General features: G+C 37.5%; 1 protein-coding gene across 2 annotated transcripts in view; it reads right to left on the bottom strand.

Annotated features, from left to right (window-relative positions):
• The window catches only part of LOC120076088 (Zincin-like metalloproteases family protein), a 38,563-nt gene extending 24,336 nt beyond the window's left edge, over positions 1-14,227 (bottom strand). For both annotated transcript variants that reach the window (XM_090312849.1, XM_090312851.1), the window contains exons 1-5: positions 13,952-14,227; positions 13,652-13,773; positions 13,100-13,263; positions 3,641-3,731; positions 72-251 (exon numbers count right to left, since the gene is read on the bottom strand). In XM_090312849.1, the coding sequence (XP_090168975.1) occupies positions 72-251; positions 3,641-3,731; positions 13,100-13,263; positions 13,652-13,773; positions 13,952-14,096 (702 nt within the window). In that variant the 5' untranslated portion in view covers positions 14,097-14,227. The remainder of the gene's footprint in view (positions 1-71; positions 252-3,640; positions 3,732-13,099; positions 13,264-13,651; positions 13,774-13,951) is intronic.
• Positions 14,228-16,614: the final 2,387 nt, after the last annotated feature.

Here is a 16,614-nt window from a genome sequence, read left to right as displayed (position 1 = left end):
TGATTTGTGCAAGTGCATTAACGTAAGATATAAGATACAATTCAAATAAATAATACAGGAAGAACCCAAACCTCAAAAAATTCTTTTGGTAAGCCATCCAATTCAGCCTCGCTAAGAGGGATGCATGTACCATCATCGTTCAGATTTTGAATATATCTTAGGCTTAGCTCTTCAATTTGCCCCCTCAATCGCAGCAATTCCTCCCTCTTTGATGAAGTAAGGTTTAAGCCATTCCGCTCAAAGTCTCTAACCTGTCACTGATTGAAAAGAATCAGCACATGTTTTAAGCAATTGGAGCAAGGTAAAGTATAAATATCATCAAAATATCTAAAGTTGACTAAAGTAGGTTATTTTCCCTATATTTCTGTTGCAGATTTTGGCCATTAGATTGTGAAAATATGGATCATCAAAACTAATTTGAGCAAGAGGAAAAAGTTGGGAATGACATATGCAAAAAGAAAAATCCGATAATCTTGCCTCAACAAAATCAATTTCCTTACCACTTGTGCAAGGAGCTGTTTGGAAAGTTCTCAAAAACAATTTAGAGAGCTGTTTTTTTAAATTGACCGGGCTTCTTTTAAAGAATAGTGTTGCAATGACTAGTGGAAAAGTCATTTGTAGCCTCCGTAGTCCTTGGATCAACATATCAAGGACTTGGTTAAAAGTTGAAATATTGGCTGCCTTCAAAATTGGCAACGGAAGAAGAATCAATTTTTGGGGGTAAGTTCAAGAATAGTGTATTTTTTTAAAGTAATAACAAAAATAGGGTATATAGGAAAGAAATTACAAAAGTAAGGTGGAGGGAAAAAGTATTGACAAAAATAGGATAGCAAAATCGTGTACCCGATACACGATTTTTATGTCAGCTAACGAACTCGTGGACGGAGTCCACGAGTTCCATGTTTTTATTATTTTTTTATTGATTTTATTATTTTATTGCTTTTTTATTTAAGTGGATACAAAGGGGAACAAATCTATTTGAATTTCACGGTAAAACAAATCTATGTGAAAAAAATTCTAGTGAAAAAAATAGATTTAGCCTTCATTCGTGACTAGAAATTTGATTCAATTTTTATTTTACCATAAGCCTTTAAAAATTTGAATTTTACAGTAAAAAAATCTCCAAAAATACAAAAAAAATACTAAAAAATAAAAGAAGACAGAAGTTGGGGAAAATGTGAAAAAAAAATAGATTTAACCTTAATTCGTGATTAGAAATTTGATTCAATTTTTATTTTGCCGTAGGCCTTTAAGAATTTGAATTTCACAGTAAAAGATTCTCCAACAATGCAAAAAAAACACTAAAAAATAAAAGAAGAAGACGGAAGTTGGGGAAAATGTGAAAAAAATAGATTTAGTCTTACTAAAATTTGATTCAATTTTTATTTTACTATAGGCCTTTTAGAGTTTAAATTTCACGGTAAAAGATTCTCCGAAAATGAAAAAAAAAAAAAAAACATTGAAAAATAAAAGAAGAAGATAGAAGTTGGGGGAAAATGTGGAAAAAAATTTAGAATTAATTCGTGACTAGAAATTTCATTCAATTTTTATTTTACTGTAGACCTTTAAAAATTTGAATTTCATAGTAAAAAAATTCTCCGAAAATACAAAAAACACTAAAAAAATAAAAGAAGAAGACAGAAGTTAGGGAAAAATGTGAAAAAAAAAAAATTAACCTTAATTCGTTGCTAGAAACTTGATTCAATTTTTATTTTACTATGGGCCTTTGAAAATTTGAATTTCACAGTAAAAGGTTCTTCGAAGATGCAAAAACACTAAAAAAATATAAGAAGACAAAAGTTGGGAGAAAATGTGAAAAAAAAATAGCTTTAATTCGTGGTTGGCCTTAAATCGTGGACGGGGTACACGATTTATGTGCTGACTCAAAAATCGTGGACCACGTCCACGATTTCACAAACCTATTTTTGTCAATAGTTTCAAACCAACCCTATTTTTGTCAATAAATATTAAAATAACATTATTTTTTAAAAAAAAAATCCAATTTCTGGTTTAACCCTTGGGTGGACAAAATACCTCTAAAAGACTCCTTTCCAAGGCTATATAGAATCCCCTCAAATCCAAATGGTACTGTCTACGAATTTTGGGATTCCTTGCTTGCCTCTTGGTCCATTAATAAGATGGTTATTAAAGGAGGAAGAGTGTGCTGATTTTCAAGTCCTCACTGGCCTTGTTGCAGCAAAAACAATCACGCCAAATCCTGATAAACGAAATTGGGAACTAGAAGCTAATAGAAAATTCTCGGTAAAATCCCTTATAACACATCTTTCCACAGCTTCCCCCATTGGGAAACATTTGGAAACTTCATTGTGGAAAACAAAAGGGCCCTGGAGGATTAATATCAGAAATTGGATGATGCTTAATGGGCTTCTCAATTGTGCACCTGTAATGCAAATGAAACTTCCCTCTCACAGCCTATCTCCACAGGTTTGCCCTCTATGCTTGGCAGATTCGAAAGACCTACAGCATTTGTTCTTCAATTGTTGGCACCACTTGTTTGAATGTTTCAACCTCAGGTGGAGTTCTGGTAATGAGTTCAAGGACAATGTTTTGCAGCTGCTGATCGGTCTTAAGTTTAAAGAAAAACAAGGTTGATTTGGTCCAATGCAGTAAAAGCCTTATTAGCAAAACAGTGGCTTGAAAAAAATCAAAGTGTTTTTCATGACAAAGCTTCCCCTTGGATGATCTGTTTCGAGATAGCTCGGCTCAATGCTTGCTCGTGGTGTTCCCTTTCCAAAGCCTTTGAAGATTTCTCCATCCAAGACATCAGTCTTAATTGGAAGGCCTTCATTTTCCCTCCATCGTAGTCTTATTTAGTTAGTTTTGTTAATCTTTTATTGCTGGTTGTTCTCAGTTGTAGTTGTCCTATATTGTTACAAGCTCTTGTAATGTTTTGTTCTTGGCTTTGTATTGGCTTTGTACTGGTTCCTTGTTGTTCTTGGGACCTCGATTTTGGTTAGTTCTTTACTTTATTAGATATGATGGGAGTATTAAGGGAGTGCAGCCTAGTTGAGATGTTCAGGTGCATTTACTGATCTTTTGGCTTCAGTTTTGTCTCTTCATTGAAACATTATTCACTCTGTATTGTCTCATTTCATTATCTCAATGAAAATGTGCGTTTTCTTTTTTTAAAAAAAAAAAACATTTGTGATCAGTCTATACTTTCTAAGGAATAACAACTTCAGTTGTTCATGAAATCGGCCATCCATGGAAATTAAGTTTGGGAAAACAAGTTCCAAGGAACAAATATATAAATATGTTTTCACCCACACACACAGTGCAGGAAAAGAAAACAACAAAAAAAATTAGTTAGACAGTATGGGGATGGGGAACTAAACCTTATTAAAGGTCTAGGTGCCTTAATCTCTAATGCTTGGATTGGCAACATAAACAACTTTTGAATACATAGAACTGAGCTATTTAATCTCGACACCAATTAGAGTCTTGCGATCATGGCTCTTTGTAATTTAAATTATAGTATATATTGAATTTTATGTAATTATCTTAATAGTTAGTTTTAGTAGTTATCTTTCCTATTTGAAGAAAAATTACACATTACTCTGTACCCAGGGAAAGAGAGGATAACAATCTCTCGATATTGCAATCTACTAGGAGTACGTACCAAACATTGGATAAAACACTTCTGTTCAGCACTTGTCTGCTCCCCTCTTGTAGAAAAGGCTTTGACAACACGATACACATCTTCACGTTTGCTGTTCCGCCCAAGGAGACAAACCAATCAGTTCTTTAAAGCCCAGATATACAATTCGCTTCATTTTTCCCCGCCCATTATAGCAAAGAAATTGCATTTGAAAACAAGGATATACATGTAAATCATACAAACAAACGGGGAAGAAAAGGGTGTCATAAGTTTAAGCCTTCAAGAGTACACTGCTCCTGCTGCATAATCTACTAAAGCAGTAAATAACCAAAATAATGATAACGCAACCCTTGTGTCCTAATCTGAGGCATAGAGGATATTTATATATAGAAAAAACCAATGCCAGGTGTCAATAGACAGTTGGATACACAATAGCAATCAGGAGCAAAGAAAATAACAAAAAATACAAGGACTGAAAGCTAAATAATATAAAGCTGTAATATATTCTGGCATCCCCCTGCAAGTTAATGGTTCTTGTTAAGAACAGTGAGCTTGGTACGAAGACCAGAAAACCGAGAGGATGGTAATGCCTTTGCCATAATGTCCGCAAACTGGTCTTTTGAAGGAACGAACCAAACGCGCAACTGATGGCGAGCAACTCTTTCACGAATGAAATGATGATCAATTTCAATGTGCTTCATTCGATTATGGAAAACGGGATTGGCGGCAATGTAAGTGGCACTCAAATTATCACATAGGAGAATAGGAGGGGCACAAGACAACATGCCAATTTCAGATAACACATTCTCAAGCCAAGTAAGTTCGACTGTGGCATTAGACATTCCTCGATGCTCTGATTCAGCGCTAGAGCGAGAAACGACATGTTGTTTAGAAGCTTTCTGGAGATTAAATAGGAACCAAGAAAGATACAAAATCCACTAGTGTTTCTACGATCATCTAGGCAATTAGCCCAATCCACATCCGTAACAAAGGGATGAGACGATTTAGTAAGAAGTAAACCAAGTGAAGAAGAGCCCTTTAGGTACCTCAAAAGACACTTGACAGCCCACATATGGGTTGTTGTTGGAGCATAGAGAAATTCGCACAGCTTATTAACAGAATAACTTATATAGGGTCTTGTTAGAGTGCAATACTGAAGGGCACCAACAAGACTTTAAGCTGAGAGATCGTCCAAGGGTAACCCATCAGTAAGGGACAATTGTTCACCAGCAAACATAGGCGTTGTAATAGGTTTACAATCAAGCATATTTGCTCATTTCAAAAAGTATGAGATGTTCTTGGATTGAGATAAATGCATCGAACCTGGTTGAGACGAAACTTCAATGCCCAAAAAATAAGAAACAAGACCCAAATCTTTTAAGAGAGAAAGAGGCATTCAAGGTAGAAACAAAATGTTGTATAAGTGAAGCGCATTACCAATAACTAAAATATCATCCACATAAATAAAAGATTGCCTCCTTAACTTAGAATTCTCCAATCTTTCCCGCATGCTCGGAAGATCAAGAAACTTAGTACACTTGTCAGATTTTTCAAATTTCAGCTCCAAATCATGGGAATTTCTTCTTGGCAGCCTAGGATTACCTTCAATACTGATTGCATTTCAATTGGCAGCAGCTCCTCCCCTTTGGCACAAGAAAAATGAGCAAACTTGAGCTCTTCTTCACAACCCATAGTTATACTAAACTTTGCATGGTCAAAAGGTCTAATTGGGTGACACCTAGGCCACTAACTACTGCTTAAGGCTCCTAATGATACCACTTAGCCCACTAACCGAGTGATTAAGCTATGTGCTTCACCTTCATACCAACGAAAGGGTTGGCGTTCATACCAACCCTTCTCTCGGTCAACGCACGCATATGGCCATCGCCTATCGCCTTGCCTTGGTGCCCTTCTTCACGCCTTGTTCGTCCATCCTAGCCCAAAATAACCTCCATTTGACAACGCTCAACGCTCCTCCAAGGCGATGCCGCTCGCCAATGCCTACGCCTTCATGCAGCCCACACTTAGTTCCTAACCTCCGTTTCTCACGGCCAACGCACACCCTGCAGCCCACGCCTAACACCTCACCTTGGCGCCTCCTCAGCGCTCGCTTGGGCTCTTGACTGCACGCATGCCACCCCTCCTTGGTCAAATTAATCCCTATTGAGGCCAACGGGTGCCTTTTGCTAGCCACGGCCAACCTCAACGCTTGGTGTTCACTATAACCTCTAACATAGGGTCTTAACGCACGCCTCTTGTTACACTTAGCCAATGCTTCCTACTTAATCCTTGGACACATGCATGGCTTTAACTCATAAGCCTTACAATTTCCTTCTAAGTGTTGAGTCTTCCTACTTCACCGGAGAGCCTCAAGTCCCATACTTAGAGAATTTCCTTCACTATTTAGCCTAACTCCACACCTAGTTTCCCTTTACTTACATCTTCCAAGATTCCACTAAGTGTTGGTTGCTTCCTCAAGCCACCCGAAAGCCTCCTCCCTAACACTAGTATTTTTCTTCCTTTTAACACTTCTACACATTCACATTGCCCACAACATATTATGCAACTAGATTAACAACATAAACATCATATGTCAAAGAAACTTCTAGGGTTTACACTTACTAAGCATAATTACTTAGTAAAATAAGTTCTAGGGTTTACACTTTACCTTCCCCTTAGAAAAATTTCGTCCTCAAAATTTGTATCAAGCTCCATCATACAAACAATTGTGGATATTGGCTTCTCATTTGCTCCTCGGTCTCCCAGGTAGCCTCTTCTACCCCATGGTTCCTCCACAACACTTTGTGAATAGTCTTATTCCTTAGTATTTGCTCCTTCTTGTCTAGAATCTGTACAAGCTCTTCCTCGTGGGTTTCTCTTCAATTGCACTGGTTGATCTTGCAAAATATGTGAAGGATCCAGTACTTCCTCAACAAAGACACCTGAAAAACATTATGTATCCTGGATAACTCTGGAGGTAAGGTTAATCTACATGCTGCTGGCCCGACCCGTTCGACTATATTGTAAGGTCCTATATATCTTGGGCTCAACTTGCCTTTCCTGCCAGATCTAAGTTTTCCTTTTCATAGAGATAATTTAAGGAACACTCAATCTCCAACTTTAAATTCCAGTTCTCTTCTTCGTTTGTCCGCATAACTCTTATGTCTGTCTCGAGCTACCTTCAAATTCTCTCTGATCAACTTCACATTGTCTAAGGTCATTTGCACTAACTCCGACCCCACTAACTTCCTTTCACCAACCTCATTCCAATAGACTTGAGTCCTACACTGCTTCTCGTACAATGCCTCATATGAAGCCATTCCAATACTGGAGCGATAACTATTATTATGAGCGAACTCTACTAACGGCAAGTGTGCATCCCAACTGCCCTTAAACTGTAACACACAAGCTCTTAACATGTCTTTTAGAGTCTGAATGGTTCGCTCTGACTGTCCATCTGTCTGTGAATGAAAAGTTGTACTGAAATGTAACTTAGTACCAAGAGCCTTCTAAAATCTAGGCCAGAATTTCGAAGTAAATCTCAGATCTCGGTCGGATATTATCGATACAGGAGCTCCATACTAGCTTAATATTCTATCAACATACAACCTGGCTAATCTGTCCAGTGTGAAAATAACCTTGATTGGTAAGAACTTAGCCATCTTCATGAGTCTAACAATAATTACCCATATGCCATCATAGCCACTCGGGGTCCTAGGTAATCCAAATAAGAAATCCATTGTAATATGCTCCCTTTCCATTCAGGTACTGAAAGTGGGTTAAGCAAACCTGCGGGCCTCTGACGTTCAGGCTTAATTTGTTGGCAAACTAAGCATTTATCTACAAGCTCTGCTATGTCTCGCTTCATTCCAGGCCACCAGTAAGACTTCCTCAAGGTTTTATACATCTTCGTATTGTCTAGATGCATTACATAAGCCAAACTGTGTGCTTCTTCTAAAATAGTATTCTTCAGGGTCACGACATTAGGCACACATACTCTTCCTTCCTTCAGTAGAGCTCCATCTGACCTTAACTTATAATTCGTTCTTTGCTTCTTGGTAACTTCCTTTGCCAATTTCCGAAGACTAGGATCTTCGGGCTGCTCCCTGATGATATCTTCTACCAAGGTAGGTCTCACCTGAAAATGAGCTATTAAACTCCGACTGTTAATATAACATCAACACTCTTCAGTTCTTGCAACAACACACTTCTAACCAAACTAAGGGTAGCTCTAAGATGACTCGATTTCTGCTCAATGCATTAGCTACCACATTAGGTATCCCTGAATGGTACATAATAATACAATCGTAATCTTTAACCAACTCCAACCACCTTCTCTGCCTCAGATTTAACTCCTGCTTGAAAATATACTTCAAACTCTTATGATCCGTGAATATATGACATCGCTCCCTAAATAGATAATGTCTCCAAATCTTCAAGGCTAATACCACCATTGCTAACTCCAAATCATGGGTGGGGTAGTGACACTCATGCTTCTTCAACTGTCTAGAAGCATAAATTACCACCATTCCTTCCTGCATCAACACAGATACTAAACCTTGTCTGGAAGCATCACAGTAGATTCCAAACTCTTTACCTGGAATTGGAAGAGTTAGAATTGGTATAGACACCAATCTTCACTTCAACTGCTGGAAGCTCTGCTCACACCTCTCTGTCCATTCAAACCTAGCATCTTTCCTAATTAAGCTGATCAATGGGTTCAAAAAGCCCTCAATAAATCACCTATAATAACCTGCTAATCCAAGGAAACTACGTACCACTCTCACGGAAGTAGGTCGTTCCCACTTAACTATCGCCTTTGTCTTTTGAGGATCTACACTAACACCTACAACTGACACTACGTGCCCCAAGAATACTATCTGATCGAGCCAAAACTTGCACTTACTGATCTTAGCATACAACTGCTTCTCACGTAGCGTCTATAATACTATCCTCAGATGCTCTGCATGCTTCTCCCTGCCATCTGAGTAAACCAGGATATCATCTATGAAAACAATCACAAACTGATCTAAATATGAATGAAATATCCTGTTCATCAAATCCATAAACGCCACTGGGGCATTGGTTAAGCCAAATGGCATAACTAAGAACTTGTAATGCCCATACCTGGTTCTGAAGGCTGTTTTTGGAACATCTGCTTCTCTAACCTTCAGCTGATGATATCCTAACCTTATGTCTATCTTAGAGAACATTGATGCTCCTAGCTAATCAAATAAATCATTGATGCGAGATAACGGATATTTATTCCATATCTTCACCTTGTTCAGCTGTCTATAATCAATACATAACTTGAAGGTGTCGTCCTTCTTCTTTACAAACAGAATTGGCGCTCCCCATGGTGACACAATGGGCCTAATATAACCCTTGTCCACCAATTCTTGCAACTGAATCTTCAACTCCTTCAGCTCAACAAGTGTCATTCTATAGGGTGCCTGAGAAATAAAAGTTATTCCTAGAATCAAACCAATCGTAAACTCTACTTCTCTGTCAGGTGGTAATCTTGACAACTCTTCAAGAAATACATCAACAAACTCCTAAACCACTAGAACATCCTCTGGTCTCAACTTCTTTGCCTGTGGAACAGTTACATGGGCCAAGTATATTGTGCATCCTTTGCTTAGCAACTTCTTGGCCTTAACTACTGAGATCAAACTATTCGGAAGAACTCTCCTATTTCTTGTAAACACTATCTCAATTTCTCTAGGTCTCCTAAACACCACTTCTTTCTTATAACAATCTATATAGGCATGATATTTAAACAAAAAATCCATTCCTTAGCATCAAACTCAAGCAATTCTAAAGGAATTAAATCAGTCAACATGCTTTGTCCCTCAATCATCACTTCACAGTCTCTATAGAATTTTTTTACTACTAGCACCTCACCAACAGGAGCGGAAATCAATAGTTCATCAAGCACAGTCTCTAGCATCCTATCAATACTCAATGCAAACATGCTGGAAACAAATGAATGAGTTGTTCCTGGCCATGTGCGTGCGTTGGCCGAGAGAAGGGTTGGTATGGATGCCAGCCCTATGCGTTGGTATGAAGGTGAAGCACATAGCTTAATCACTCGGTTAGTTGGCTAAGTGACGTCATTAGGAGCCTTAAGCATTAGTTAGTGGCCTAGGTGTCACCAAATTAGACCTCTTGACCATGCAAAGCTTAGTATAAATATGGGTTGTGAAGAAAAGCTCAAGTTTGCTCATTTTTCTCGTGCCAAAGGGGAGGAGTTGCTGCCAATTGAAGTGCAATCGGTGCTAGGCTACCAAGAAGAAACTCCATGATTTGGAGCTAAAATTTGAAGAATCTAACAAGTGTTCTAAGTTTCTCGATCCTCCGAGCAAGTTGGAAAGATTGGAGAATTTTGGGCTCATTAAGGGGAATTGGAAGCTCGACTTTTAAGGTAAGATAGTTAAGATGCTTAGAAAGAAGTTCTTAGAAAGAAATTTTGTAAGATAACGTCTGGAATTTAAGTTATTAAGGATGGAAGTTGAATATGGAAATTTTGATGGATGAACAAGTAGGGAGTTACAGCCAAAGGACAAGCAAGCAGCTGGCCTAGGCGAGGGTATGCGTGGGCGTGCACACACGTTGGCTAGTGTGTGCATGTAAGGTGAAGTGTGAGGTTGTGCGATGGAAGGTGCTATCAGCTGAGAACATACTGAGTGTAGCACCAGCAAGCACCCAACGCCTAGGTAGAGTGTGCATGTCCTAGCGCTTACTTGAACGCCCATGTGCATGTGGTAGCGCCTAACCGGCCAAGTGCAAGCCAAGCGACTAAGTGTAGGCAATGCGTTGGTGATAGGCCAAGCGCGTAGGTGAGTTGTAAGGAAGTTCTAAGTGTAGTGTTAAGCTTGAATACTAGAGTTAAGCTCAAAAGGGAGCTAATGGTGTTAACCAAGAGTACTTATTTATGCCACAAGGTAAACACAAGTAGGAGAAGCCTATAACCCTTGGAGAAGTGGCATAAAACAGTGGGTGACTAGTTTAATAAGGATTTTTCCTTAACTTAATTTATATGATTTATTCAATAATATACAAATTTGACAGGGTATCAAAACTCTAGGGTTTTATATCATTGAACTCTAGTTGTCACCGCTCTAATCTCTGCCTCCGTCGATCCAACTAGCCATTGACGGAGGCAAACCCACGTGTAGATCCGTCTGTCTCTCACTATCAATCTGAACATCCCTTACTCAGAACCATTCCACTGCCCCAGATTCAACTCCAATCCAGTTGTCGCTCAGCCTATTCGTCCACAAAACTATCGTGCATAGTGCCAACAAATTCTCCCTCCCAGATCCGAGTTTCATTGTTCATCTTCGTCGCAAGTTCCGCTTGTTGTGGGTTTTGTCCAATCTTCATAATACTTCAGTTTCGTGCTCAATTTTGCGTCGCTCTATCCCATACCTCCTAGATTTGTGCCACCCTTCTCCGATCTGTTTGCGTCGTCTCCTAGTTTAAAAATGTCAAATCTCATTGGGACTTGAATTAATTATATTATATAACTTTTTTATAATAAAAAAATGACATGCCACCAATCGGACTCGAATCGAGATCCGCTGCTTTTACGTCATCGTCATTCCATTGCGCCCAGCAAACATGATACCATATGTCCATTCGTGGAGTTTTAGATCGTAAAATTCTTGAAATTTCATATCTATTTTCGATTGTATTTTTGGTTAAATTTGTTCCATTCGGTTCAATTCAATTAAGGCCACTTGTTTCGTTCAATTAAGGCCACTTTTGGTTAAATTTGTTCCAAAAGTTCTTGTTTCGTTCTTCGTAGGTTTTGTTAGAACTCAAGGACACAATTGTACAACCTATAGAACAGATCCTATTCAAGTAAGGTTGTTTCTTTGTAGGTTTTGTTATAGATTTCTATATGAGAATCTATGTTTCTATCCCAAAAAGTCCTTGGTTTTGCTCTTCATGGGTTTCTGCTTCGTCTAGAAGTTCTTTATGTTTTCATTCTTTGTGGGTTCTTGTTTCCATCCCAACCTGCTGATTTGTTTTGAAAGTTATTCTTGCAAACTCAAGTTGTTCGCCAATCTACCACCTTGAGTTTGAGAGAGTGTGTTAAAGGAAATTAGGGATAATTGTCCATTATTATTTTCCTTTTGGTATTTTCCATTACTGGTTTCTGTGAGATCTATTATTCCCCTTGTAGAGGGTTCATTATGTATTCTGAATTATCCTGATTTATTCAATAATATACAAATTTAACATGCTCCACAATATTTTGCTTCTCAAATTTGGCCTCATATGCTAACTGGAGACTTCGCACATCAGCTAAGGATGGACAATCAGTGCAATTTTGAATACTAGTAACAAAAGCATTGTATTCAATTCCCAATCCCTCAAGAATATACTCAAGATCCCGATAAGAAATAGGCTCACCTACAATTGAAAATTGGTCTGCAATATCTTTGATTTGTGCAAGATACTAAGACACACAAAGGCCATCTTTTTTAATCATCTGAAGCTAGGAATGAAGGCCCATAATCCGAGTTGTGGACAAGGACTCATACACCTTCTGAAGGGTGTCCCATATTTCGAACGTTGTGCTACAACCAACTATTTCACCAAGCTTATCTTTCTATGAAGGAGGAATATAGCCAACTCGTGATCGTCTAGTTGAATCGTTGCCAAACAACATACCGATTAACCTGGGTTCTTTGAACATCGAGAGACTGAGGGGGTTGTATTGTTCCATCCATGAAACCTTGTACGTCGTACGCAATGATGAAGTTCAGGAGTTGGTTCTTCCATAGCAAATAGTTGGAATCAGTTAATTTGATGGAAAGGGGTTGAGTCAGGGAAGGAAATGCAGGAGATGGAGGTTGAGGTTGGAGTTGAGGAAAGAAAGGAAGATTGGGAATAAGAGGTTGAGGAAATGTTGGTTACTGAAGGAAGGGAATGTCAAGCTGCTGAGCATTAAACCCTCCGAAGGTAGGGTTTAAATGAGGAATCGAAAAGGGGGTTGAGAAGAGAGGAAGATGAGAGGTATTACCTTGAGCAGTGAGCGTTGGGATATTTTGCTGAGAAGAAATAGGGTTATCTTGAGGGTGGACTGTTGACAATGAAATGACAGGCGATAAGGTTGCAGTGGGTAAACTATTTAAGACTGATTCATCTTCTGAAGATGATGGCATTGATGTAAACACCATGATAAAGAAAAAAGAGCCTGAGCTTCGATACCATAAAGCAGTATATAACCAAAATGATGATAATGCAACCCCTATGCCCTAATCTGAGGCAAAGAGGATATTATATATATAGAAAGGACGAATGCCAGGTGTCAATAGACAGTTGGATACACAATAATAACCGGGAGCAAAGAAAAGACCAACAAATACAATGACTGAAAGCTAAATAATATAAAACAGTAATATATTCTAACATCTACAAAAAGCTAACGAATGTAACTTTTCATGAAAAGATAGCAATGGTTGGTACCTGCACATCTGAACATGAGCATCTATTCTCTGCTCTGCTTCAGCACTTGCTACACGCACATCGTCTGAAGTAGATATTAGTTTTGGAAACACACATGATTGTACTAGTGGAAATTGTTCAGCCTCTAAATCAGCCAGTGGTGAAATTACATTCGAATATGTAACCTGCAAGCTTCAGTTGACGTATTATAAAGGGTAACTACGAACATATCAGAAATCAAATTCAGGTTGTGAAGAAAATGTGATATGAACACGAGACACATGCAGCCTTATTTCTATCTCTTCTTCTAAAATTTCTTGACCAATTCCAAGTCGATGTGACGAAGTTTATACTGACATCTGTTAGTTACATATGTAAAACTGATTCCATGACAATGGACCAATTACAATGAGTACAGAAATTTCACTGGAACATAGTTACCAAAAACCGCATCAAAAACGTTATTCGATTAAGAGGTTCATATTCTTCACTATATGAGCTGTTCGCAGATGCGGGGGGAGAGCGAGTACAGATGAATACAGAAATTTGCAGTAAAAGCAATGTGGTCGACACCTTGTTAGGAGGAACAGACGCAACAGTATCATGAACCTTCTTCGACTTCGCAATAATTTTATCTGCTAGGTTCAGAATCTCAGATGGCGAGAGGTTGACGCGTAGCTCAAATCCTGGAAGTTCTGTTAATCATGAAAAAATAAGTATATCAACAGTACGACAATGCTATCGACGCAAGATACACAGCGAATACATACAAGATTCATCTCGTTGAAATGCAAGGATGTGTTACAGCAAACACTGAAATGTAAGATAGCTCGAAAGTGAATGGATGAAGCAAAATGGAATGATGCGTAGTACCTTTCTTCTTCTTCCGTTTGCTGATGGCTACAATTGCAAGGTTCACGGCGACGGCGAGAAGAGCAGCGCCGCCGGTGAAGACTAAGAGCTTACTTTGGTTCTTCCGTTTGTCCATTTTCTCAGTGTTTCCTTGAATCTCTGTCATTTTCTTTCGCCTTTCTGACTGGCCAAGCGGAAATTGCGATGGAGGGAAATTTTGTGCTTCTCAAGGCGCATAAGGCAGCTCCGCCAAAATTCAAGATATGTCAAAATTTAATTAACATGATTCTAGTTGCCATTTAATAATTCAATATTACTTTAATTTTAGGTGAGTCGGACGGGAAGTAATCGTCGGTCATAACACAATGATGGAAAGTTCTTAACCTTAATCGTCGGTCTTAATTATTTTTTTATTTAATATTTATTAAGGAACAAATAAATAAATTGAAAAAATTTCATAGTAGAAAAAATGTCAAATTATTTATAAAAATAGTAAAAAAAATACTTATATCAATATAAACTTTTATCAGTTTCTATCACTGATAGAGTCGATCAACGTCTATCATCAATTTCTATCATTTTTAGTATAAATTATATATTTCTATCGGTTCCTATCACCGATAAACACTAATAGATTTCTATTAACCTCTATCAATGACATACTTTTATTAGTTTTTATCACTGGTAGACACTGATAAATTTCTATCAGTGAGCTTATCGGTGTATATTTGTGATGGACTTATAGAATAAGAAGAAGTCTCAATCGATTTACAAAAACATAATTTTGCCAGTGTCTGTCACTAAGAGAACTTTATTAATATCTATCATAGAAATTTATTAATGTCCATCAATGATATAAAAATAAGAAGGATAAATCTACCATTGTTAGACATTGATAATCATCTATCGATATTTATCATTGATAAAAGAAAAGAAGAAAAAAAAGAGAGAAGAAGAAATGAGGAATTTCGTGTATTTTTTGGGTTCCAATTACGTAAATGAAGTTGAAATAATGATTTTTCTCAAACAAATGCTAATTAAAATCCTAGGAGCTGAGGTATAATTGGCTCTCTCCAAATGCAGACATTATTCTACAGAATATCGTCGAATTGACAGGTTATCTCATCTTTTTGGCTTCAAGCATAGAAAATTGAATATATCAGCTATAGATCGTAATAACAAACCTAAAAAGTTCTTATAAGAACATGAAATTTTCAGAGCGACTGTTATGGGATAAATTGAATGTCTCAACACTTATAAATCAAATGAAAATGGGGACTGCAATATATGTTGCTTTGCTAATCTCCAAGAAAAATGTAGTGAACCCTTCGATTTTGCAGCAATACTCTTAATTGTTGCGTAAGCGCGGTCTCCATACTTGTTGGCATAGCAACTCAATTTCACCAAATTTCCATAACAAATAAGAAAATTTGATCATTGCAAATCACGTTACATTCTCACTATCAAAATTGGAACAATTTGGAATCTAACAACTCTTCACAGCAACATGTTCTAAACACATTCTTTTCAACATTGAATAAAAAATATATATATATGCATAACTCAGGTTCAAAAAGCATTTAATAAACTCTAATCAATTTCATCCAAAAGAATAAAGTATATCTTAACCATCAAAACAATGACAATCTTTTGCAATACTTGATCCTTTTGCTCAAAACCTTCCAAGAAAACACGAGGATAGAACAAGCATCTAATTGGCAAAAAAGTCAAATAATAAGCGGTATAGATAAATGTCAAATAGATAGATATTCAATCATTTCTCATGGACATTGAATTTGATATACAATATAATTCAAGAAAACAAGGTTAAACTTTCCAAAACCATTCAAGAGATAATTTCCATAAAGATAGCAAAAGCATAATTATCTCAAGAATAAAAAAATAAATGTTATAAAATATGCAATTTTCTTTGTTGGATTGAGGAAAACTTTTTTTTAGTTGCTCCAATTAGAATTAATTCCTCAATTTGAAGTCCAAACATCCATTTGCTTCTTAAGTCACATCTACAAAGAAAGCTCAACCAAAAGATTTTGATACCCATTTTTTGGGCCCTTCATGGTTATTGATCAAAGACTTTGAAACTCATTTCAAATTAGTTCCAAAACTACTAGTATTCATTTTTGGCAAATAACAAGCATGATATTTAAGACTTTTAATCTTAATTATGAGATGACTATGAACTCCTGTTCACTCGAAATTATCCTTAGATCTGCATAGATGAGGGCAGCTCATTATCGCTAGCCCAATAAGCCTCCCACTTCAGGGGTAAGATCAGGTGGATAGCTGGGAACATAGGGTGCAAGACGGAATTCACTTCTACCCGTTATAGGGATAGTAAATAAGTTGTTCCCTTAGATCTTGAACAAGGGCCCCACCCTCTCCTTGGACCGATAGGGGTTCGGTTTATAAGTGATACCACATGATGGAAAAGTAGGCATGCGCAGCGGAAAAGATGAACAATTTTACTCTAATTACATAAATTAAACATACACCCCTAAATCAATTAATTAGGGTTTTTTTTTGGAATCTTCCGTTTAAAGCTCCTGAAACTTCTTATACCTCCGCTCGAACATGAACCGGATAACTACTAGAGCTGACCTACTATCCTCTGGACTTAGAACCGGATTGTGGGACCCGATGAATGAAGAACCCGAGAGAAAGAA

This window comes from Benincasa hispida, chromosome 4 (genome assembly GCF_027475165.1).
Source record: "Benincasa hispida cultivar pf3 chromosome 4, pf3_genome.v1.1, whole genome shotgun sequence".
NCBI lineage: Eukaryota > Viridiplantae > Streptophyta > Magnoliopsida > Cucurbitales > Cucurbitaceae > Benincasa > Benincasa hispida.
This window is presented reverse-complemented; position numbering and strand designations above follow the sequence as displayed.